This window comes from Pogoniulus pusillus, chromosome 22 (assembly GCF_015220805.1).
Source record: "Pogoniulus pusillus isolate bPogPus1 chromosome 22, bPogPus1.pri, whole genome shotgun sequence".
Taxonomy (NCBI): Eukaryota; Metazoa; Chordata; class Aves; order Piciformes; family Lybiidae; genus Pogoniulus; species Pogoniulus pusillus.
In genome coordinates this window covers 19337487-19361823 of record NC_087285.1, presented here as the reverse complement: position 1 = coordinate 19361823, position 24337 = coordinate 19337487, and the positions used below count along the sequence as shown (strand labels likewise).

At 49.0% G+C, this 24337-nt stretch overlaps 1 protein-coding gene across 2 annotated transcripts; it reads left to right on the top strand.

Annotated features, from left to right (window-relative positions):
- The first annotated feature begins 2 nt into the window (after positions 1-2).
- HMGXB3 (HMG-box containing 3) lies at positions 3-23805 on the top strand. Of its 2 annotated transcripts, none has more exons than XM_064162075.1 (20): positions 3-231; positions 918-1065; positions 1760-1934; positions 2387-2950; positions 3585-3683; positions 4240-4371; positions 7055-7467; positions 7832-8007; positions 8301-8398; positions 8955-9053; positions 9542-9691; positions 13415-13716; positions 15449-15576; positions 16680-16811; positions 17062-17246; positions 17835-18054; positions 19063-19196; positions 19597-19713; positions 20553-20762; positions 21814-23805. In XM_064162075.1, exons 1-20 carry the CDS (start codon positions 123-125, stop codon positions 22282-22284), a joined length of 4062 nt encoding a protein of 1353 aa, XP_064018145.1. In that variant the 5' UTR covers positions 3-122; the 3' UTR covers positions 22285-23805. The 2 variants fall into 2 exon arrangements, with proteins under 2 accessions (XP_064018145.1, XP_064018144.1); XM_064162074.1 differs by having other exon boundaries at positions 2384-2950.
- Positions 23806-24337: the final 532 nt, after the last annotated feature.

Genomic DNA, 24337 nt, shown 5'->3' with positions numbered 1-24337 from the left:
TGCCGGCCGAGTGGCGGCTGCGGTGCTGTCCGGCCCCGACCCGCGCATCGGACCCGGCCTGGCAGCCGGCCCAGCATGCCGGTGCGGCCCGCCCCGCCTGGCCCGCCCGCCCGCGCTCATCTATGCGGCTGGCCCGTAGCTCCGGCGCTGCCTCCTCCGCGCCGCTGTGCTCCGGCTGGGACGTGACCGCAGCTCGTTGCTCGCCCGACCGCTCGACCCCGGTGCTGCGCGGTGAGTGGCCGAGGCGCCAGCGCGTTTCCTCGGGGGGCACGTGGGAGTGGGCCGAGGGCAAAGTTCCCCGGGGCTGCAGGGGACCCCGCTGCTCCGCTTCGCCTCGGGCGCTGGGGAGGGGGCGGCACTCGGGTTTAACGGGCTTCGGCTCGCCCGGGATTTGTGGCTGCGCCGCGCCACGGTGCGTGGGCAGCACCTGAGCCCGGGCAACAGTGTCCTTTATCTGCTGAGGCTTCTCGTGTCTTTGCTGCCTCTCAGTACCCCGGAGCTGTTCTCAGTGTTAAGCGAGGAGCCTGGAGATCTTCTGGTGGGTAAGAGGATTATGAGGCTCCCAGGCTTATGCAGCCTTTGGCCTTGCTTTTGTGAGCGTGGCCTTGGCGTCTTGTAGCTGGACACCAGCTTGCAGGCCGTAAACCTTGTTCCAGATTACCAAATTTATCTGAGGGGTGCCTGGGGAACTGCACCTTCTAAGTGCAGATGCAAGAAACTTGCACTGAAGTGATGCTATTGAGGTTATAGGAATAAAGGTGTTTTCATCTCAAAATAGATAAATACCTAACATGGAGTTGTCTTGGTTAATGAAAGTCGAATTTACATGTTGATGGTGGTGTTGTTTTCTAGAGGTGATCATAGGCAGCGTTTGCTGGGGGAAATGTTGTATAACATCACAAAATCTGTATTTTTAGCAATGGAGGCTCCATATGATGGTGCTGAAGTAACTGTGGTGATGGAGGAAATAGAGGGCACTTACACTTATGCCTCACCAGTGCCATCTAAGAAGAAAAAGAAGTACAAAAGTGCTGGTGATCATGGAGAAAAAGCTAAAAAGCCCAGGTAAGTGCTTTCTGGCTTCACTTAGCCCCTGTGTGGGGTTCAGTTCTCCTTGCTTCTGATCAGAGTGAGCTTTACTTCATCATGTAAAATATCAAGTGCAAAACATGAGCTTGACACTGGGCCCTCTCTGGCTTGCCCTCTCTGGCTTGCTTGTCTTTTCTGGTGCTGCCACTGTCCTACTTAGAATCAACCAACCAGGTTGGAAGAGACCTCCAAGATCATCCAGTCCAACCTATCCCCCAGCCCTATCCAGTCATCCAGACCATGGCACCGAGTGCCTCATCCAGTCTTCTCTTGAAGACCTCAAGGGACGGTGCCTCCACCACCTCCCTGGACAGCCCATTCCAATGCCAATCACTCTCTCTGCCAACAACTTCCTCCTAACATCCAGCTTATACCTACCCCTGCACAGCTTGAGGCTGTGTCCCCTTGTTCTATTGCTGGTTGCCTGGGAGAACCAGGCAACTTAAAACTTGTGCACGCCAGGATACCTCACCTTAGGCTCTTCCTCACTTCAGGGTTTGTCTTCAAAAGCTTAGTTTTCATTTGCTTTAAAAAAGTAGATTTACAAGCAAAATGGAATGCAACCTGCTTGTCATTTGACCTGGGGACAAACGTTCACCTCGTGGGTTTCTTTTTCTGAAGGAATTTGCGTGGTCTGATGTTGATGTTTCGGTCTCTGGTTTCATTTCAGGTCTGCTTACCTCCTCTACTATTACGATATTTACTTGAAAGTACAGCAAGAGCTCCCCCACCTCCCTCAGTCTGAGATCAACAAAAAGATCAGTGAGAGCTGGAGGTTGCTCAGCGTGGCTGAAAAAAGCTATTACCTGGAGAAAGCCAAGCTAGAGAAAGAGGGACTGGACCCGGTAAGTCATCCTTCTGGCAGTTCTTTGCCATGGGGGCAGAAAGACACTTAGGTAACACAGCACTGTGTGTGGGAGAACCAGTTAACTACACGTCCCAGTTTGTGTTTCTGCTTAGGACAGCTTGTCAGGAGGCAGTGTGTGAGGCTGCTGCCTCTTGCTTTTGCCTTCTGCTCAGTCAAGGGATAATGTTTTGACATCCTAGATAGATGTGTCTAATACCTGCTGACAGGGATGGTGGTTATTTTTGTGTCATGTCATCAGGGTGATTGATGATTGAAGTGGATGATAAAACCAGGGCTCAGAAGATTCTACAGGCTCTGGCGTGTGGAGAAATTCCCAGCAGGATGCTTCAAGAAACCAGTTGAACTTTGGGCACTAAAATAAGCAGGATTAAGAAGTGAATCTCTTCCTTTCTCCTATTAATTTATTCCATCCTCTGTTTTGGTCAGCAGAGCTCCAAGCTGTCCCCTCGAGCTGCAATAGTTCCAGACATTCCAGGCTTCCGCAAGATTCTTCCTCGCTCCGATTATATAATTATTCCCAAAACCACTTTTCAGGAGGACAGGAGCAGGCAGTCACTGGAACTATGCATGACACAGGGCCAGGCAGCATCTGAAGGGTTAACAGCTTCCACCAATGTCACCAGTGTCTCTCGTGATGCTGTGCACAACATCCTTTCTGTGGACTCGAGCCACGTTGGCATTCCCGAGCAGTGCATCGCCATCGAAGGGCTGGCAGAAGAGACAGCTTCCTTTGGCCAGCCAGATGCTGTGGAAGAAGTGGTTGCATCAGAGGTCCTCTCTCACTATGTTGGGCCTGTGACAGAGAAAGTAGCTAGAGACATCCTCGTGGATGAGGCTTCTTTGAAAATAGAAGGGCAACCCTATCAGGCAGCTCAGGTGGTTATTGAAGAGACTCTGGTTAGCAGCTCCACAGACATCTCCAATGGGAACATCGCTGTGGCCCGTCCTCAGGTTTCAGATGGTGTGTCTGTGGTGACCGTGGTGACTGGGAGGGTAAGTTTTTTCAGTGACACTCCAGACTCCTGCCAGAGTCTCACCTGAAATACCTGAGTGCTGTTGAATATTTTCCTTCAGCTCAGTGGTGGCTGCAGGAGGTCCTGTGTTGCTGCGTGAGACTCCTCTCAGTAGTGAGGGGAACTCAGTGTTTAAGGTGTCTCTGCTTGTGGGTGGACTCTGCCACATGCTGCTATCACTTGTGGCTTAAGATGACTGCCTGAGTTTTTTTAACTGTGTCTTACAGCAGTGCTTGGGTTGGGTTCTGCAGTTGCAAGATTTTTGAGAAGGAAAAAATGTCACCTCTGCTCCTGATAGCTGTTTTCTTGGTGGCAGAGAGGTAGAAAAGAGATTTTTTAAGGTGAGGTGTTAGGGGTTGGTCATAGAAGAACTCACTCTCTGAAGATTTGGAGCTGCTGATTTGTTGTTTTAAGTTGAAAATTGTGAAGAGTTAGGCAGTTTCCAGAGCAGACTTGGTAAGGTCTTTGCTTTAGAAGTGATCCTTCTCTTTCCCTACTTTCTGGTCCTGTCAGTCCTTCAGGCATGAGGTCATTGGTAGCATTCATCAGAGGGAGTGACACAGGTCACCATGTCTCTGTTTTCTGCATGTATTTTCCTTTTGACCTCATTTTAGGATACTGAAGAGAGTAGCTCCTCCACACCTGCTGCACAATTCATTATGTTGCCTTTGCCAGCTCATTCTGTTGTGGAGAACCCAGCATCAATTAAATTGGTAAGAAATTCAGAGTCTTCTATGGGGTTTTAGGGTATGAGTAGGTGACAAATAGGCATTTGCAGCAAGTTACATTACAGCACCAGTGAGTACTTGACCACTGCATCCCACAACAAATTCCTGATGAAAACTGCCTCATCATGAATGCTTGACTTCAAGTCTTGTCACCCTTTTGACTCACTTCTTGCCTCAGTGGGGGCCACTGAATCATTTTTATATCTTGAGACTTTTTATATCCTATTGTGACTTTTCATAAGACAGCTGTTACATCACTGTCAGTGCAAGGCTGGGCTCTTCAGTAGGCTGTCATCTCTGTCCAGCTCTGCTCTCAGTTGCAGTGACACTGAAGGCCCCATGAGCATGTAGCCTGGGAGCAGTTATGGTGCTGACTCTCTCTGATCAGACTGTGGTGGTTGTTAGTAAAAGGGATGATAGTGCAGGGCTGGTGGTTTGCTGAATAATGTTTATAAAGTGCTTAGGAGACAAAAGGGAGCAATGACCACAGCTTTATGGGTTTCCAGCTCTGTAGAGAAATTCTTGTCTCTTCTTGTTCCAGACAACCACCTACACTCGCAGGGGACATGGCAACTGCACCAATCCTGGGTGTTCCTTCACTTATGTCACCAGGCATAAGCCACCAAAATGCCCAGCATGTGGGAACTTCCTAGGAGGGAAATGGATCCCAAAGGTAAGTTTGTCTTTCCTTCCTAACTTTCAGAAGGTGCTGAGTTAGTGGATGCCTGACGTGTTTCTAGACTTGTAGGTCAAACACAGGTGGTCAGAGATGCCAGAACTGATCCTGTACTTGTGTTCCAGTCCCCACTGTAGAGGACGCTTGGTCAAGGTGAGATAGGCCTGAAATCATCTCACCTTGGGGTGAAGATGCCACTTACATTGGTGTCAGAGTAGCTGGAGCTGCATTTGGTGACTCCCTCATTGAGAGGAAACTTGTTCTCCTGGCCCTCTGCCTGCACACTCGTTCCTATGACTGAAAGGCATTGCCTGTTCATTCTGCTACAGCCCTAGCTAAGCTCAGGAATTCAGTTGAGCCATTTGTTTTGTGGTAATTTATTGGTGTTTGAACTTATTCTACAAATTGAGGTTTTCTGTGGTCTTTCAAAAAGGATTTTTCCACAGAAACGAGGAGCAGTTCTCAACCGTAGCAGACTTTGGGAGCTGACTTCCAAAGCTGGTTTAGCAGAAGCTGAAGTGGTGTTGGGTATTGTTGCCTCAGGGCCACTTGTCTGGCCACTCATGGTGTTCTGAATGTTTGCTGGAAGCAAATTCCCAGGTGTTGTGAGGTTTGTTTGAATGGGAAAGTCTTTTTCCACATGATATCTCTTCTGCTAGAGTAGCTGAGAGTAGCTAGTACAGCAGAGAACTCACTTCTTAAAGCTTGGCAGCTCTGAAAAGCTCATTAAATTTCTGCCTGAAACAAGGCTCCTCAGCCCTTGGTAAAGGATGTTCCCAATGTCAAAATTTACATTTGACATTCAGTAGCTTTATATGAATCATAGAATGGTCTGGGTTGGAAGGGACCTCCAAAGGTCACAGAACTAACCAGGCTGGAAAAGACCTCTAAGATCATCAAGTCCAACCTGTCACATAACCTTTCTAATTAACTAAGCCATAGCACCAAGTGCCTCATCCAGCCTCCTCTTAAACACCTCCAGGGAGATGACTCCCTCTGCAGTCAGCAGGGACATCCTCAGCTAGATCAGGTTGCTCACAGCCTTGTGGAGCCTCACCTGGAATATCTTCATGAATGGGGCCTCAACTACCTCCCTGGGCAACCTGTTCCAGTGTTCCACTACCGTCATGGTAAAGAACCTGTTCCTTTATGGATTTGAATTTGTTTTGTGTCTAGACTTATAAAACATTTAGGGACAAGAACTTTGGGACAAGAACCTTTTTAGGCAGCTTACAGACTCTGTTGTGTCTGAGCTGATGAACTGTGTGGTTGGTACACAAATGGTGATGATGGCCTCTTAGCTTTTGTTCTGTAAAGCTGCTGAAGTGGACAAATGGCTGACTGCAAACACATGTGTTCTGCCTGGAAATGGTGCACGTGTGCTCCTGTTAAACCTTGCATTGAGCAGGACTGAAAGCCTTTACAGGGACTTTTCTTTCTCTTTTAGTTTCATTCTGCTTTTCTGGGAACATGTTTGCATAAACAGTTCCACTTGGTGTTGTGCTGTCATGCCTTGGGAAAAACAGACACCAGCAGATTAGGCTTTTTGGTTTTGATAAACTGGCAATAACACACAATATTAGGGGCTGGAAGGGACCTGGAAAGATCATCCAGTCTAACCCTCCCTGCCAGAGCAGGATTACCTAGAGTAGGTCACACAGGAATGCATCCAGGCAGGTCTTGAATATCTCCGAAGAAGGAGACTCCACAGCCCCTCTTTGTATTGGTCCCAGTTTCCCTGTCCTTGCTTCCACTCTCTGTAGGCTTTCTTCTTGCATCTAAGTGTGTCCAGGAGCTCTCTATTCATCCGTGCAGGCCTCCTGGTGGTCTTACCTGCCTTCCTCTTTTTTGGGGTGCATTGCTTCTGGCCCTGGAGGAGGTGATCCTTGAACATCGACCAGCTTTCCTGGCTCCCCCCTTCCTTCCATATGTTTTTCCCATGGCACTCTGCCAAGGAGGTCCCTGAAGAGGTTGAGGTCTGCTCTTCTGAAATCTGTGATGTCTGGTTTTAAACACCTAGATTGTCCTTCTGAGTATGAACTATGTGGAGAGCTTGGAATTAATGTGTTCATCCTGCCAGAAGCTCTTGATTCTGTTTCTGGTGTCTTTTGGCACATTACTGATTCCATCAGTTGTTGCTGTAGCCTTAGTCCTCTAGGTCAAAACTCCTTCCTAAGTAGTTTTGTCTTTTCCAACTCACTCAGATGCCTGCTTTTCTGAGTGCCTGGATCGAAAAGATCCAAGTTCTCTATCTAGCTCCCTTTGGTTCCTCAGCAGTGTGGAAGAACACAGAGTGTTGGTGAGCTGAAGCTGTGAAAGGGGAGTGTAGGAGGTTGGTCCTTGCTGGAGAGGGTGGTGGGCGAGTTTGTGGTGCTGATGCTAAAGGTGATATCTGAGGGAGTTTACGGAAGAACGATTCTGCAAAGTAAACAGCCTCTAAAAATACTACATGAAGGGCCAGGAGGGTGGATGAAATGTTAGCAGGGACTTTGCTGGCATAGGAGATGATGCCTTTCAGCAGGAAGTCCTCCATTTCCCACAAGTTGCTGCTTACACACTTAGGATGTTTCTGTTTTGGCCCAGCACTAAATAGGCCATGGCAAACCTGGGATATATGAAGGGAACTCATTTATCCCTGACAGCCTAAAGCTCTGAAATGTGACTGTCTTTCTCTTTCCAGGAGAAGCAACCAAAAAGCAAATCTGAGCCAAGTTCAGGCACCTCTCTTAAAACTCCACCAGCCAAAAGAAGTCAGCAGTCAGCATTCTCAGAACCAGCAGCTGGTAGTGAGGATAGCTCCAAGTCTGCCTTGGAGAGCTCGGAAGCTGTCAGCCAGCTGCTGACTGCTGTGCCTGCTGGAGGACAAGCACAGGACGCAGAGTGGGAGGAAGTGATCATCTCTGAGGCTCACATTCTTGCAAACAACATGCTTGGTGAAGATAAAGGGAGTGCTGCTGGAGTGACACTGGGCCAAGAGAGCCAACAGCAAGGAGAGTCCTTCTCGGAGCAGGCAGAAAGAGACAGCGCGGGGCTGGGGGTGCCGCCAGCTTTGGAGGTGCCTGGTCCAAATGCCTCTGCAAAGAAACCAGTGGGGTGAGTCAGTTTGCCATATGCTGTGGGAGTGAGTGGTGTCTGCTGTGTGCTGATGGGATGAATCCAAGAGAGTGAAGGCTCTTGGCAGTGCTTCCTGTAAGACCTGTTATGTTTGCTCTCTCTTTTCTGCCAGTTCGGGATTGTTCCTTTGAAGTTGTTTTGGCCATCAGAGCTAATTTTGTTCTTTTTCAAGTGACAGTTGAATTGTAGTCACAGGGCAGATGTATCCTCAGCTCTGTGTCTCCTTTCTGCTGCACTAGCTGTGATTATTGTGCTAATAAAGCACAGTTCAGGAAAGAGAAAATTGAGGCCAAGGGGGAAGAATTGGTGGAATTTTCTTCTAATTATATCTCTTATCTTTCAGGATGGATGCTGCAGCTACTATACACAAAGGACAAGAAGTAAAGAGCAAACCAAGACCCAAGCCCTCATTGCTGGCTGCAGCAAGACCCATGCGAGCCATTCTGCCTGCTCCAGCCAGCGTGGGGAGAGAAGCCAGCACTGAGCAGCCTGGCAGCAGACAGGCCTTCACAAACACTGGTAAAAGCAGGGTTCTCTGGTGTGCTTTGGCAGTGGTTGCCTTTTCTCACCACAGTGAAGTGGTCTCTGCCAAATACTGAGATGTGTCTGAAGTGACATAGTGACCTAGGCTAGAAAGAAACATCCTTTGTTTCTGAGAGTGCAGTGAGTGGGCCATGGAACACCTGCTTGGGTCATTTCAGGTTCAGAGGAGAAGTCTTGCTTGGCTGTGGTGACATTTACCAAAGATGTTCAGAATGAAACAGGACCTCTTCTCTCCTATCTAACCTGCTGCATCCTTTTCTTCCCTCAAGACAAACACTCCCCTGTGAGAACATCAGGCTTGAAGCCCAGCACACTGAAGCAGTTGGGTCAGTCCATCCTGCAGCCTCTAAGCACCGAGGAGAAAAAGGTACCTCTGGTTTGGTTTTCAAATGCAGATTAATTTCCTGGGCTGTTCTGGGGGGGGTTTGAGTTGTTTTTTAACCCCTGTGATGGCTGTGATCTGAGTGGTGAGAAACAGAACACAGAAATTTAGCAGCCTCATGATGATGAGACCTGTGACTGACAGGTTTTGTGCTATGGCCCAGAAGCAGCGCAAGTGCTGGATGGCTGAGTGTGGGAGCTGAACTGAGAAATGCTGTTGGACAATTCTTCTGTTGCTTAGTTTGAGAATCTCCCAGCTACTTCCAGAAGATGTTTCAGGGATCTGCTAGTGCTTTGATATGATAATCTGACATGCAATCTTGATTCTCTCACCTGCGAAATGGGACAAGTGGTGGAGTACTTCTGTTTGAATTGTAACGCCTTAGGATGTGAAACAGTGTGTTGTAGTCTTCTGACATGAAATGAGGATGAATTGATTTCTTGAGAGGGAAGAAAAATGCTAATGGTATTGCTTGCAGAAGGTATGTTTACAGTAGTAGGTATCTCACTGGTGGTTTTTTTTTTCTGCTTTCAATCTGTAGCTCCGCAGTACTTTGACGAGCAGAGCTCCTCAGGTTAAAGTCCTGGAGGTCAAACCAGAGATATTCCCTTCCTACAAGTACAGCTGCACTGTAACTTTGGTGAGGATTTTTCACATGCCTCTGACCTGTGCCCTGGGGAGTGTCACCTCTGGGGGGAGACTGTCCTGAGACTTGCGTTGTACTGACCTGCAGAAATGTATCTCACATTCAGTGTCAGACAACCTGTGGTTTGTGTCATCTGCTCACCTAATCCATGGTGACTGTACTCTGCTGCAGTCAGGTTTGAGACCTTGCTAAGAACAGGATTTTCCTTTGTCTTAGCATAATCCCTATGCCCAAATTAAGGTCAGCCCAGAGGATGGGTGCTTCCTGAATGAATTTCATGAGTGCTTATGGTTTCTGAATGTGTTTTGAGTGCCAGTTAAGATGTTCTGTGCCAAGTGACAGACAGGGGCTGCTGTTTGACTTGTAAACAAGGGGTTAGAAAGTTGGGAGAAGGCATACAGTATTCAAGCAGACCTTTCTAGAATATTCTTCTCATTTTAAAAATCAAGGTCAGCAAACATCTTTTTGTTTTGTCCTGTCAGGATTTGGGATTGGCAACATCACGTGGCAGAGGGAAATGCAAGAACCCCTCCTGTAGTTATGTGTATACAAACAGGCATAAGCCACGAGTTTGCCCAAGCTGTGGATACAATCTTGCCAAAGACAGAGCTGAGAAAACAGCAAAATCTCTGGTAAGGCTCAGAAGAGTTTGTCTTATCAAATGGCTGTTGTGGGATGGGCAGGGAAGTACCTTCGTGTGCAGGTGCTTGTGGGAACATGCTCATTTCTTGGCATTACGGTGAGCTTTTCTAAAGGAAGTACTTGTGGTGATGCCACACCTTGAGTGCTGTGGCCAGTTCTGGGCCACTCAGTTCAAGAGAGATGTTGAGGTACTGGAACGTGTCCAGAAAGGAGCAATGAAGCTGGTGAGAGGCCTGGGGCACAGCCCTGTGAGGAGAGGCTGAGGGAGCTGGGGGTGTGCAGCCTGCAGAAGAGGAGGCTCAGGGCAGAGCTCATTGCTGTCTGCAGCTACCTTGAAGGGAGGCTGTAGCCAGGTCGGGTTGGTCTCTTCTGCCAGGCAAGTAGCAACAGAACAAGGGGGGACAGACTCGAGCTGTGCTGGGCAGGTCTAGGCTGGATGTTAGGAGGAAGTTGTTGGCAGAGAGAGTGATTGGCATTGGAATGGGCTGCCCAGGGAGGTGGTGGAGTTGCCATCCCTGGAGGTGTTCAAGCAAAGCCTGTCTGGGGCACTTAGTGCCATGGTCTTGTTGATTGGCTAGGGCTGGGTGCTGGTTTGGCCTGGATGATTTTGAAGGTCTCTTCCAACTTGGTTGACTCTATGGTTCTATGATTTGTACCGTCCAACTCCTGCCACAGGGGTGCGTCAGGCTGGGCAGGAGTCTGAGTGTGCTCAGTTCTACCACTGGATGTCTCTGCAGCTTAGATTTCGCAGCCTGCTCGCAGCCTGCCGGTGCTTGCTGGGGAAGTCACCCTTGAAGTCACATTTGTTGTGTCAAGCTTTGTTGAACGTCAGGCTTCAAGAAACTCCCAGCTGTGCTCAGCTTTGCCACCAGTTTCATAGAATCATAGAATCAACCAGGTTGGAAGACACCTCCAAGATCATCCAGTCCAACCTAAACAACTTGTGGCTATTGTCAATGAAATTATTACATCCTGGATTAGAGCTTGGATTAGGGCCTTATGAGGAGCCTCTGAGGGAGCTGGAGATGGTTAGTTTGGAAAAGAGGAGGGTGAGGGGAGATCTCATTGCTGTCTGCAGCTACCTGGAGGGACACTGTAGAGAGGCTGCTGCTGGGCTCTGCTCACAGGGATTTTGAGACAGAACAAGGGGGAATGGCCTCAAGCTGAGGCTGGTTAGGTTTAGATTAGACACTAGGAAAAAGTTTTTCATGGAGAGAGTGGTCAGGGACTGGAATGAGCTGCCCAGGGAGGTGGTGGAGTCACCAACCCTGGATGTGTTTAAAGGTCGTTTGGATGTGTTGCTTGGGGCTATGGTTTAAGGTGAATCTTGTAGAGCAGGGTTCTAGGTTGGACTTGGTGATCCTGAAGGGCTTTGCCAACCTGCATGATTCTGTCATTCTGTGACTATTTCTATGGGTTTGGAGTGCAGCTTCCAGCCTGAACTGATTTCTGGATGTGGTTGTTGTGTGTGTTTTTCCCAATCTGTGGGTGTAGGTGTTGAATTCTGAGATTTGTTCAGGGTTATTTTGCCTTTGAAGTTTCAAAAGTTAGCTTTGTTCACACTGAGTTGTTTTGCTTTTAAAAAAGGACCTATCCTGTTCTTAGCTGAAATGTCCACTCAGCATAAGAGACAGCCAGCATTTTAGTCCTCTGTGGTAAAATGACTCTTCCAGTTGGTTTTATTTGTTGTTTGGTTTGTTTTTTTTTTTTTCTCTTGAAGAACATAACTTTGTGTAGTGTTTTTAAACAGAGATGGCCTGTGTGAAACTTGCACATAAGCAGCTGTGTAAGGAACAGCAGCATGCTGAGCTCAGCTCACATTTTGAGAGGCATGTGGCTTTGTGTCTTCCTCATTCAGCTGCTTCTTATTTTCTGCCTCTAAATATGTTGAACGTTCCTGACCTGCAGTTTGTTCTTGTCTATGGGCTCTAGACTGATCATTTATCTCACTGCTAGACTAGACAGAAAACCAGGTTGAACTGTTGGCAGAAGAGTTGAAGTGATGAAAAAGATGAGCCTGTTCTCACTGTTCTTCTGAGCCACCTGGAGTTTGGTTCTTCTGTGCTTGTGCATTTGGTCTTGATGGCCTCTGTGTCTTGAGGGTGTGTATCTAAGGACCATAGCTGATCAATTGTAGTTCATTAGTGTAGTCAGTACTTTGCAGCTCCTAGTTCTCCTTTTAGCACTTGTATGCTCTGGCTTCTGGAGAGGTGTGCAGACTGCCATGGCTGCCTGAGAGTTGTACAGGAGAAGGTCCCTGATAGCCTCTGGAGAGAGGCAGTAACTACTGCCAGGCTTATTGGAAGTTTTTACACCTACTGGAGGTTTTCTGTGCCCTCCTGATTCTCAATCCCTGCACTGACTCTCCAGTTCAGGTCAGCAGGAGCAGGGAGGTCATTCTGCCCCTGTACTCTGCACTGGTTAGACCACACCTTGAGTATTGTGTTCAGTTCTGGGCTCCCCAGTTTAAAAGGGACGTTGAGATGCTTGAGCGTGTCCAGAGAAGGGCAACGAGGCTGGTGAGAGGCCTTGAGCACAGCCCTACGAGGAGAGGCTGAGGGAGCTGGGATTGGTTAGCCTGGAGAAGAGGAGGCTCAGGGGTGACCTTATTGTTGTCTACAACTACCTGAGGGGTGGTTGTGGCCAGGGGGAGGTTGCTCTCTTCTCTCAGGTGGCCAGCGCCAGAACGAGAGGACACAGCCTCAGGCTGCGCCAGGGGAGATTTAGACTCGAGGTGAGGAGAAAGTTCTTCACTGAGAGAGTCATTGGACACTGGAATGGGCTGCCCGGGGAGGTGGTGGAGTCGCCGTCCCTGGGGCACTTTAAGGCAAGGTTGGACGTGGCACTTGGTGCCATGGTCTAGCCTTGAGCTGTGTGGTAAAGGGTTGGACTCGATGATCTGTGAGGTCTCTTCCAACCCTGATGATACTATGATACTATGATGATCCAGCAGTGTTCTAGGAGTTGCTGAAGACTGGGATTCAGTAAGGTATTTTTGGTGAACTAACTTAAGCTTGAAGCTACTGCCTGGCATCAGCGGTTGAGCAGTGGAGTAGAAGTCAGCTGTGCTGGGTTTCAGAGGTACCCAGTGTTTCTAGTTTCTCTTCATGGCTTTCTGTTTCCACTCTATTTTATGAGTTCTTTGGCATTTGTCATGTTTCTTTGTGTTCAGTTTTGGGCACTGCAATACAAGAGAGATGTGGAGGCGCTGGAGGAGGTCCAGAGGAGGGCAACAAAGCTGGGGAAAGGCCTAGAAAATAAATCTTATGAGGAGTGACTGAAGAAGCTGGGGCTGGTTAGTTTGAATAAGATGAGGCTGAGGGGAGACCTCATTGCTGTCTATAGCTACCTGGAGGGACGTTGTGGAGAGGCTGCTGCTGGGCTCTGCCCACAGGTAATTGGAGACAGAACAGGGGGGAATGGCCTCAAGCTGAGGCTGGGGAGGTTTAAATTGGACATTAGGAAAAAGTTTTTCATGGAGAGACTGCTCAGGCACTGGAATGAGCTGCCCAGGGTTGAGTCACCAATGCTGGATGTGTTTAAGGGTTGTTTGGATGTGGTGCTTAGGATATGGTTTAAGGTGAACCTTGCAGAGTAGACTTATAGGTTGGACTTGGTGATCCTGAGAGGCTTTGCCAGCCTGGATGTTTCTGTGAGTCTGTGATCTCCATGCTTGGTTAGCTGAGTATGTGATTGTTTGCCTTGCGTTCTAGGAGGTGAGTCCAGGCCAGCCTGATGTGCTGAACACCAGCAAGCCCCTAAGCCCATCCCAGAAGGAGATCCAGCGCCAGTCCACCCTGCAGCTGCTGCGCAAGGTAATGCAGATCCCCGAGAACGAGTCGGAGCTGGCCGAGGTCTTTACGCTCATCCACGAACTCAACAGCTCAAGGCTCATCCTGTCCAACGTGAGTGAGGAGACAGTCACCATAGAGCAGACCTCCTGGTCAAACTACTATGAGTCTCCATCCGCGCAGTGCCTCCTCTGTAGCAGCCCTCTGTTCAAAGGGGGACAGAAGTAAGACTCTGTTTTGGACTTGTGACTCTTTCAACCTTGTGCTGATATTCTCTGTGACAAAAGTGCCTTAAATAATGCTTGGCTTTAGCCCCTGATACTCAGGCTGATGTGACACTGAATGAGCTACCTGTGTCTGGAAGGGCTATAGCTGGTTAGTGACAAGCTGCTCCTGTTTCTCCTGTGCAGTAGTTTGTTGTAGTTAGCACTTCCTCGCAGCAGGAAGTCTTGGGCAAAGAGGGACTGCTAAGTCTAGATGTAGTTGGGTTTTTTTCCTCTTGAAACTGACTCTTTTCACTACTCATCCCTTCTTTGGGGCCCAGTCTGCTGTTTTGAGGCTGACAGAGGCAAACTTGTGGGATTCTAGATGTGTATTATGTGATTTCCCTTTATTCTCTCTTCCTAATCTTATTGTTTCCTGTGTGGATCTTTTTGGTTGGGATGTTTTTGTTCTTTGCATGGCTCAGCGTGGGCTTGAGTAAATCCTTTTTGAGAACAAATAACCAGATCAAAAGCTAGCTGAAGGGCTTTCAGAAACTACCAGTGTACAGGCTAGATTACCTTAACCAGATCTGTGTCAAAGCCTGCAGGGTATCTCCTCACTGGGGCTGCCAAACAGCCTCCTGTTGCTGAAAGCCTGAGCTGAAATGTTTTTTCCACAGCAAGATGTGGGGTGATTTTTTTACTCTTGTGTTTCTTTCTTCAACCAAAAAGATTTTCTTGGTACCAATTAAGGATGTTTGCTTTGGGCAGGCCAGTACTAACTGGGATTTTTCCAGCAGAGCTGTTTTTTATCCTCAGTACTAATTTTGCAGAGAAAGGAGCTGGGGCTATTTAGTTTGAGGAGGAGGCTGCGGGGAGACATCATGGTCTAGTTGAGTGAATAGGGCTGGGTGCTAGGTTGGACTGGATGATCTTGGAGGTCTCTTCCAACCTGGTTGATTCTGTGATTAACTACCTGGAAGGATGTTGTGGAGAGGTTGGTGCTGGTCTCTTCTCACAGGTAATTAATTAGGGGCAGAAGAAGAGAAATGGCCTCAAACTGCAACAGGGGAGGTTTGGGCTGGACATGAGGACATTTTGTTCCTAGCAAGAGTGGTCAGGCATTGGTATGAGCTGCCCAGGGAGGTGGCTGAGTCGCCAACCCTGGGTGTGTTTAAAGGTCATTTGGATATGGTGCTTGGGGATATGGTTTAGGGTGAACTTTGTAGAGTAGGATCAATGGTCAGACTTGATGGTCCCTGGGATCTTATTCAACTTAAATGATTTTATGATCTTGCACCCCTGCCCCTCACCTTGTAACTTGCTTGTGTCTCAGCTTTGTAGTTTTCCTCTTCATTAGAGGAGCATTAGAGGAGCTCCTCTATGGGCTCCTGTTTCTGCAGAGGAGCAGCTCTATCTGAATCTGTGTGTGCAAGGCAGGCTGTCACTGTTTGCTGTCCAACAGCAGTGGGGCTGACAATTCTCCAGGGCTGTAGATTTTCTCCACTTCTCCATACTATGTGTCCAGTGTATGGAGCTGGAGAGATGTGGCAGTGCTGTTAAAAGACTGTGAGCCTGATTCTGCCAGGGGAATCCATTTTAACATGTACCTAGCAGCTTTGTTTCTGGTGTGAACTGGCTTAGACTGACACATTAATGCACTGATCTCAACTGGAGCATCTTAAGTTATTGTAGGACTGGACTGAAAAACCTATTGACTGGGCTCTGATTTGTCGTTTGTTGCCTGTTGCAGTTCCCTTGCTGGTCCTCAGGAGTGCTGGCTGCTGACAGCCAATAGATTGCAGGTGGTTACAGCTCAGGTCAAAGTGTGCATGAACCTGCAGTGTTTGGCCCTCCATAGCTTCACTGATATTTACACAGGTAAGATAAATGTCAGCACTACACCTTGGAGTGTGACTGCACTCTAAATCCTTGAGGTGCCTTGGGAATGGATCAGAGCATTGTCTCTGCACAGAAAAATCTATTCCTTGCCCCAGGGCATTAAACTTGAATTGGGTTTGGCTTGTACTCTTCTGCATCTTCTGCAAGCAAATGGTTGGTGGTTGAGGCCCTATCCCTGGAGGTGTTTAAGGCCAGGCTGGATGAGGCTCTGGCCTGATCTAGGGTAGGGTGTTCCTGCTCACGGGAAGAGGGTTGGAACTGGATGATCCTTTTGGTCCTTTCCAACCCTGACTGATTCTATGATTCTATCAGTGAAGAAAAGCACCTACAGATGCTTCAATGAGGAAGCCAGTGCCTTGCTTCACTGCTGTAGGTCTCCTCTCTGTAGGTGGTAAATGCTGACTTCTGTGAGGTGGCCCCCAAGAGGTCATCATAGTCAAAGGCATCTCTGCAGAGCTCTCAGTGTTGACTGGTGAGACTCAGTGGCAGTCACTGTGGGCCTCCTGCAAGGCAGTGTGGAGCTGAGGAGACCACAGAATCACAGAACTAACCAGGTTGGCTGATCTCTAGGATCATTGGGTCCAGTCTATCACCTAACCCTTCTAATTAACTAAACCATGGCACTGAGTGTCTCATTGAGCCTCCTTTTAAACACCTCAGGGATGAGGACTCCACCACCTCTCCAGGCAGCCCATTCCAATGCCAGTCACTCTTTCCATGAAGAATTTATTCTTATTGTCCCACATAAACCTGCCCTGGTGCAGTCTGAGGCTGTGTCCTCTTGTTCTGTCACTGGGTGCCTGGGAGAAGAGCCCAACCCCTGCCTGGCTGCAACCTCCTTTCAGGTAGTTGTAGACAGCAATGAGGTCTCCCCTGAGATGGTTCCTTACAGCCTTTGGAGTTTAAAGGCACATCTGTGGAAGGAGCTGGTCTTGCTCATGTGTGGAAAGAACAGTCCCAGAAACTCTGTGCAGCTGTTTGCTCTGAACCACACATACCTGAACATGCTGAATGTCAGTAAGGCATCTCTTTGAGGAAGATCTGCAACCCTGCAGACCATAACTGCCTTGTTTTAACTGCAGGCCTTTTCAATGTGGGGAACAAGTTGCTGGTGAGCTTGGATCTTCTGTTTGCAATCCGAAACCACATTAAACTTGGAGAGGATCCCAGGCTGGCTGTTTGCAGCATTCTTGATTCTGTTCAGGAGCAAACTGGTGAGTTTTTCCTTCTTGTTCTTTCCAAGCTGACCTGCTGATGATTGCTGGGTTATAAAAAGGCAAACCTCACCTCTTCTGGTGCGGTTGGTTTCTGTTAAATCACTTCCTGAGCCCTGCAGCACCTCTGTGCCCGGTTCTTCTGTAACAATTCTCTGCAGGACAGGTTTGTTTTTATTCTGCATAGGAGAGTTGTAATCTGCTGGCTTTAGGTAATGGAAGTTGTAACAGTAGCACGTTCTCTCTGCAGAAAAAACCCTGAGCTCTGACGAGCAGGTTCAGCTCCAGGAGCTGCTGTGCAATGGCTACTGGGCCTTTGAGTGCCTCACAGTCAGGGATTACAACGACATGATCTGTGGAATCTGTGGCATAACCCCCAAGGTGGAAATAGCCCAAAGGAACGTGGAAAATGTCCTGGCACTGAAAAATATAGAGGTAGGCTTCTCATCAGCTTCACATCCTGTTCATGTTCAGAGCAGGTCACCATGACTTCTGCTGACTCTGCAATGCACAGTCATTACATGAGACCTTTGTGAGCAGCTTTCTGCTGATGCCTGGCAAGAGGATGTGGCTGGAGTGGTGATGTGTGCATTTCTTCTTGGAGGTGTTGATGTGTGGTCTGGGGAAAAGAAGATCTTCTGTTCCTGGACCACAGCTTTTGTCTGGCGCTTTCTGACAGTAGGGACCATGGACAAAAGTTGCTGGACTTGGCCTCCTTCCTCTGACACAAAGGCATTCTGTTTTGCTCCCAGTGGCAGTTTTCTTGAGATGCTGTCTTCTCTGAAAGGGGAAAGAAAGCCCTGCTCATAGTATGCAGCAAGCCTGCCTGTCATGCCAAATAAATGGTTTTGGCTTCTGCCCAAGAAAAAGTGATTGTGGGGAGCTCTAAGAAGCTGCAGTTGTCTTGTTCCTGGGGCTGACCACTCTCCTGGGTAGTCCTCGTGCCCTGAGTGAGGCTGACACAAACTCTCAAAGGAACTGTGGTGACCTACACCTGACCAATGTGTTTCTTGCTCTTTCTAGTTTACTTGGCCAGAATATTTGCCGTCAAGTGAAGTGAACGTAGAAGACTTCTGGTCCACAATGGAGACGGAGGTGATTGAGCAGGTGGCTTTTCCTTCTAGCATCCCCATCACAAAGTTTGATGCCTCCATTGTTGCTCCTTTCTTCCCTCCACTGATGAGAGGAGCAATGGTGATCAACACTGAGAAAGACAAGAACTTGAATGCACAGCCAGTGCCAGGTAACTGCTGAGGTGATGCATATTAAGGGAACTCTTTATGTGGTGGTGACTTCAGTCTTCTTGGTGATGTTTAGAGCTGAGAATTGATGTCTTCTGAATGCAGGCAGGGACATTGGGATACTTTCAGCTGTCCTCAGGGTACTTATCAGCTCAAGTTTTGGCCTTCCTGGTGCATCTCGAATGCAGTGGTGTGCTCTGATGCACTTGAAACGTGGGGGACATGTGGGCACTGCACCCCAAGGGAGAGGCAGTCTGCAGAAGGAATGCATGCGCAGCACTCAGTGTTTGCTTCATGTTAAGCTGGTACTCTGGAGTGTGAAAGCTGCAGGCAGTGCTTGGTATCAATATTATCATCTTAGTAAAGGGTGAAGAAGCTTTTACAGAGACCAGGAGCTGGATGTGCTTGTCCTAACCAATGCTGTCAGCGTTCAGGATAAGCAAGCATCAACTGTATGTAATAAGAAACCATGAGGCAAGAAAATACAGATGTTTTGAGAGCTAAATTTAGCTAACAGCCATTTCCCTGAACAGTTTAGGTTTATGAGGGAAAACTGGCTTTGGAAGCCCTGCAAGAATAGGAGTTGGTTTGGCAGACAGGGCAGCAGCTGTTTGGGAAAGCTGAGCTTCATGGGCTTCTGTGGAAATTGAGCTCCAGAGGAAGAACCAGAGGGGATGTGAAGGGTAAGCCTTCACAGCAGCCTGAAGCTGCTCGGTCTGAGGTCACGTTTCCTGTCACCTCTTTATTCTCACATCAGTCCAGTTAGTCAATGTAAAGGTTACAAACAGCAGGGTGGACAAGTGCTTGTGGAGTCTGCAGCTCTGCTGGGCTCCGTCTAGTGACCTGGTTTGAAAGAAGCATGGGCTGTGATATTCTTTGGAAATGAGCCTGTTGACAGCTTTCCCTTGCTGGCAGTGGGGTGTGCAGGCACTGCTTCTGTGGAAGAAATTATTTTTGGTGACTTCCTTTCTTGAGAATGAGTGCTTGAGACTTGCTTCCTGCCTTTGCAGGTAATGGGAGTGTCTTGGTGAGGCTCCTTCAGGACGAAGTCTTGAGGCCTGAGCTAATCAGCTCTTACAGTGAGGAAGAGCTGCAGAGCTTTCTGACACAGTGTGAGATCCCCTGGGAGGCTTCACAGACAAAGGTAATGGCTTGTTTGCCCACATACAGCCTGCAGGAGTGGAGCTTCACCAGCTTTTCCCTCATTCACATTTCCCCTCAGAGATAATTAGCTTCTCATCTGACTGTGCTGAGGGCAGGGGTGGGTTAGAAGTGAGAGCCTGCAGATTATAGGATAACTTACACGTGGTGAAATAAATTGAACCTTTGTGGGCTAGAGGAAGGGAAGCCTGTAATTACCTTGTCACAGGCTCAGCATCCTGTAATTGCCTGCCATCCTCATGGTGCTGAGTGTGGGGTTAGGAAGTTACTGGATTAAGTGCAAATTAGGATTTGGGAGACTTGGCCTGCAGCTTTCTCCCTTTCTAAAGGAGTCCCTTCAATTCTAGCCACATACAGACTGTCTCTGGGGTCTGCTTTTGCAGGAACAGCTCTGCTACTCCCTCCTGAGTCTCTATGAGTTTGTGCAGAACGGTTCAAGCATCACACAAGCCTCTCCTCATCACACAGGAGGAAAAATCTACAAAGTGTGTCCCCATCAGGTAAGGAAGGCTTGGAGTCAGCAATGAGATTTTTTTTCTTGCCTTGCAGTTCACTGTCACCTGTATAGAATCATAGAATTAACCAGGTTAGAGGAGACCTCCAAGCTCATCCAGTCCAACCTATCCTCCAGCCCTATCCAGTCAACCAGACCATGGCACCAAGTGCCTCATTCAGTCTTTTCTTGAAGACCTCCAGGGATGGTGCCTCCATCACCTCCCTGGGCAGCCCATTCCAATGCCAATCACTCTCTCTGTGAAGAACTTCCTCCTAACATCCAGCCTATACTTTCCGCAGCACAACTTGAGACTGTGTCCCCTTGTTCTATTGCTGGTTGCCAGGCAGAAGACACCAACCCCCACCTGGCTACAGCCTCCCTTCATGTAGTTGTAGACAGCAATGAGGTTGCCCCTGAGCCTCCTCTTCTGCAGGCTGCACACCCCCAGCTCCCTCAGCCTCTCCTCACAGGGTTTGTGTTCCAGGCTCCTCACCAGCTTTGTCACCCTTCTCTGGACACATTCCAGAAAAGCCTGGATGAGGCACTTAGTGCCATGGTCTGGTTGACTGGATAGGGAAGGGTGATAGGTTGGGCTGGATGATCTTGGAGGTCTCTTCCAAGCTGGCTGATTCTGTGGTTCTATGAAACTCAGCTCTTCCTGAACAAGATGAAGGGAATGTGTGCAGGGACCAAGCAAAGCATCTTTAGGGAAAGCAGCTGCCTGGTGGCTGCGTTGTCTGCAATATGCAGAAGGAAGCTTAGGTGTTCAGAGACTCTTCTTTTTTTTCCCTTAAGTTTTCAGTTTTATTGTGTCATTTGCTGTTAAAATCTTCTTCTTCCCAGGTTGTGTGTGGCTCAAAGTACATAGTGAGGGGAGAAAACGCCCGGGATCACGTGGACTTGTTGGTTTCCTCCCGTCACTGGCCTCCAGTGTACGTTGTTGATGCAGCCTCCTCCGTGGCACTGTGTGCAGACATCTGCTGTCCTGGCCTGACTGCCCAGATGTGGGGCAAAACCCAGGGCTGCTTCTCTGACCCCATGGATCCTCCAACGGTTAGTTCTGTCCACCTTTGCACTCTGCTGTGCCAGTCCTGTGTGGATAAGTTTCAAGTGAGATCTAAATGTGAACCAGAAGTATGTGTAACCTGCACTGTGGCTGAAGACAGTTTGACTTGCTAAGTTCCACATGAACATAAGGGGGAATGGAGCAAGGCTGGAGGTGGGGAGATTCAGACTGGATGTGAGGAGGAAGCTGTTCAGTGTGAGAGTCATGAGAGCCTGGAATGCGTTGCCCAGGGAGGTGGTTGAGGCCTCATCCCTGGAGGTGTTTAAGGCCAGGCTGAATGAGTCTCTGGGCAGCCTGATCTAGGCTAGGGTGTCCCTGCCCATGGCACAGGGGTTGGAACTGTATGATCCTTATGGTCCCTTCCAACCCTGACTGATTCTATGATTCTGTAAGGTTAAACTTTTTCACTGTGAGGGTGATGAAACGCTGAAACAGGCTGCCCAGAGGGGTTGTGGAGTCTTCTCTGGAGACATTCAAAACCCACCTGGATGTGTTCCTGTGTGACCTACTCTAGGTGACCCTGCTCTAGCAATGGGGTTGGACTGGATGAGCTTTTGAGGTCACTACCAAACCCTAATGTTCTGTGCTTCTGCAAAGTGTCTCCTGACTGAGAGCTTTGCCAGTGCACAGCCACTGGGTGTAGCAGAAAGTACTTGGGGCATGGCATTGGGTTCATGATCCTTGGGTTCATGATCCTTAAATAGGAGGAGTTGTGCTGCAGTGCACTGGAACACTTCAGACCATGTTGCTTATTTTGACACAGCTGCTGACTTCCCTTGAACTGCTGCTGGTTCTTGAGAAAGGGAGAGGAAGAGGCTTGCTAGTGCTTGGGATTGTCTCTGAGGGCATACGAGTGAGGAGGGGGTGTACAGATCCACCTTTGTGGCACTCGGGGACAGCCTGAGCCTGCCCTCCCTGTGTGCTGGGTCGCAGGACTGGCTGGAGCTCAGCCAGGCTGCAGGTTTGTCTCGTTCTTTGTAGCTGTGGGAGAGATGCTTCTTGTTCTACCTGTGCCTTGTCTTTCTCTGTCTCTGCCAGTACGTGTCCTGCCCTGAGCTGCTGGACCAGCACTACAGCATGGACGTGAGCGTGGCTGAGCACTCTCTGCAGCACCCCATCACCAGGTCTCTGGCACGCCGAGTTGTCCACACGGGCTCGGCGCAGGGCAGCCAGCGAGACCCGACAGCTGGGCACCGCTGCCTCTCCCTCTGCCGGGAGCTGGAGCCCTACGGTGCCGTCATCGCTGCCATGGGCACCAGCAAAACCAGCAGCATCCGCCAGAGGCCCATCACCTTTGAGAACCCCACGCACTATTACCTCTACAACCGCCTCCTGGACTTCCTCACCAGCAGGGAGATCGTCAACCGGCAGATCCAGGAGGTGGTGCAGAGCTGCCAGCCCGGCGAGGTGGTGATTCGAGATGCTCTCTACCGGCTCGGCGTGGCCCAGATTAAAACAGAGACAGAAGAGGGTGAAGAGGGGAAGCAGGAGGACGATAGAGGTTGCTGAGTAACAGCTCCTTGGTTTCTCTCTGTGGCTGTGTGGTTGGCTAGGCTGGGCCAGCTTCTACAAGGTTCTGGCAGCTGTCTGGCTTGAGATTTTATGTACAGGTTGGAGATGTGGTGCTGGTGGCTTTGACTGCTGTTAATGACCAAAGAGCTGTGTGCTTCCATAGTGTCACCAGAGCTGCTGTTGGTATGGGTCCATCACCCATTTGCAGAAGGTAGCAACTGCTTCCTGAGGTGTGTGTGGGGCCCACTGTTTGGTAGTGTGAAACGCTGCACTCCCCACAGCTGGTGAGAGGAGAAGGGAGAGGTGAGAGGCGGTTTTGGTAGCAGGGAGGGCTCCTGGTCAAGCACACCAAGGGTTCCTATTCTGAATCTTGCTTGCTGACTTCTCTGTGTGAATTGGTGGCAGGGCTGGGGGTGTGGAAGCAAGCATGAAAGGCAGAAAGATTTCCCCAAAACCATTGTGAATAGGTTACTTTAGGGCACTGACTTCTGCTTGGTGATCCTGCAGAGCTCTCATAGGCACTGACTGCAAGGAGCCTTTAATTGAGGAGGAAGAGGAGCAGCAATGCAGTTTTAACATGGAGCCTTCCTAGAGGCTGAATCCTGCACCTAGGATTGTGTGGGTACTGTGGATGCAGGTTTCTAGAATCATTTCCTTCACATGAACACTAATAATTTAGAAGCTGAAACGCAGAGAACACTCAAAAGTGTTCTGTATGTTCAGGTAAGAAGGGACCTGGTGAGCCCCAGGGAAACCAGCCTCACTGGAGGGTTGTGCAAGCACTGTGCAAGGTGGTGGCTGTGGAGGGGGGAAGGACACAAAATTGCTGTGTTGGTCCCTGGAGTAGTTTTTAAAGCTTTGTTCTGTTCAAGGACTTTCTGTTGTCCTGCCCTTGGAACAGAATCACCAAGGCACTCTGTGGGACTGAGGATAAAGGATCCGTGCAGTGTCACCAGAGTGAGCAGGGTTTGGTGTTCCTCCCTCACAGAAGAGATGCATCCATGCATGCAACCTCAGCACTGTTGGGTACCACATTTGCTCTGCCCATGCCCAGGTTGCTTAATCTCAGCTCCTTGGGAAGGTGTTGTGCTGAGACTTCTGCCCCTGCGTCATGTCTGAAGAAGACCTTGGGCTGCAGTGCTAAAGTTACCTGTGTTGTCTGCTGCCAGCAATCTCTTGCTGGTGCTGAAGGTGGTGTTTGATGGACATTTGGTGTGACCTGCAGAGAAGAGGTTGATGCTGGACTGCTGAGTTGCCATCCAGGGCGTTTGTTTTCGTCTGAGTGAGCAGTGGGAAAGATTCAGAGGCTTGTGGTGTGGTTTGAAAACTCCCTTCTGTGAAGGGGAACCTATCGAGTACCATACTGTTAAAGTAAATGTATTGAGTCTGAGCAAATGCAGTAATGACAGCTTGGGTTTTTTTTTCTCTTTAAGAACATTAACTTATTATAAAATAGTGACTTTTTCAGTCAGTGATAAAATTTAATAAATTATCTCCAATTTTGGGGGTGAAACTGTAGCCAAGTGCCTTGTGTTTTGTGTACAGAAGCTGGAGGAAAAGGGCGCAAACACAAAGCCCACAAGTCCAAGTGGTGTGGTGGTCACTGCTGTGGTGATGGGGAACAGCCTGGTGTTCTCAGAAGCAAGATGTTCCAAGAGGAGCAGCTCAAGAAATTACTTGGGCCACCTCACCAGAGTGTGAAAGAAAATTATCCTGCTAAATATAGCTAAGGTATTGAGCATAGAAATGGCAAAAATGCAGCTTCTGTGCTCCTGATGGTTGATGCCTGAGGTGACTTTCAGAGGAGACAGCCTGCAGCAGGTGATGGTTACTTCTCTTCAGGATGTGCTTAGTAGCCTGGGCTGCAGTGCTAGATGCAGCTAAGCCATTGCCAGAGGAGGTTCTGCTGTGGTAAGGTCCAGTCTCTGGTTATCAGGGTGCTTCTGCTTCTTCCCACACAGGCTCCTGTCTCAGGCATGGTGACTGCTGTCAGCTGTGCCCATCAGCACAACTGAAATTGCTCCCCCTTTATATCCATGCCTGAGCACTG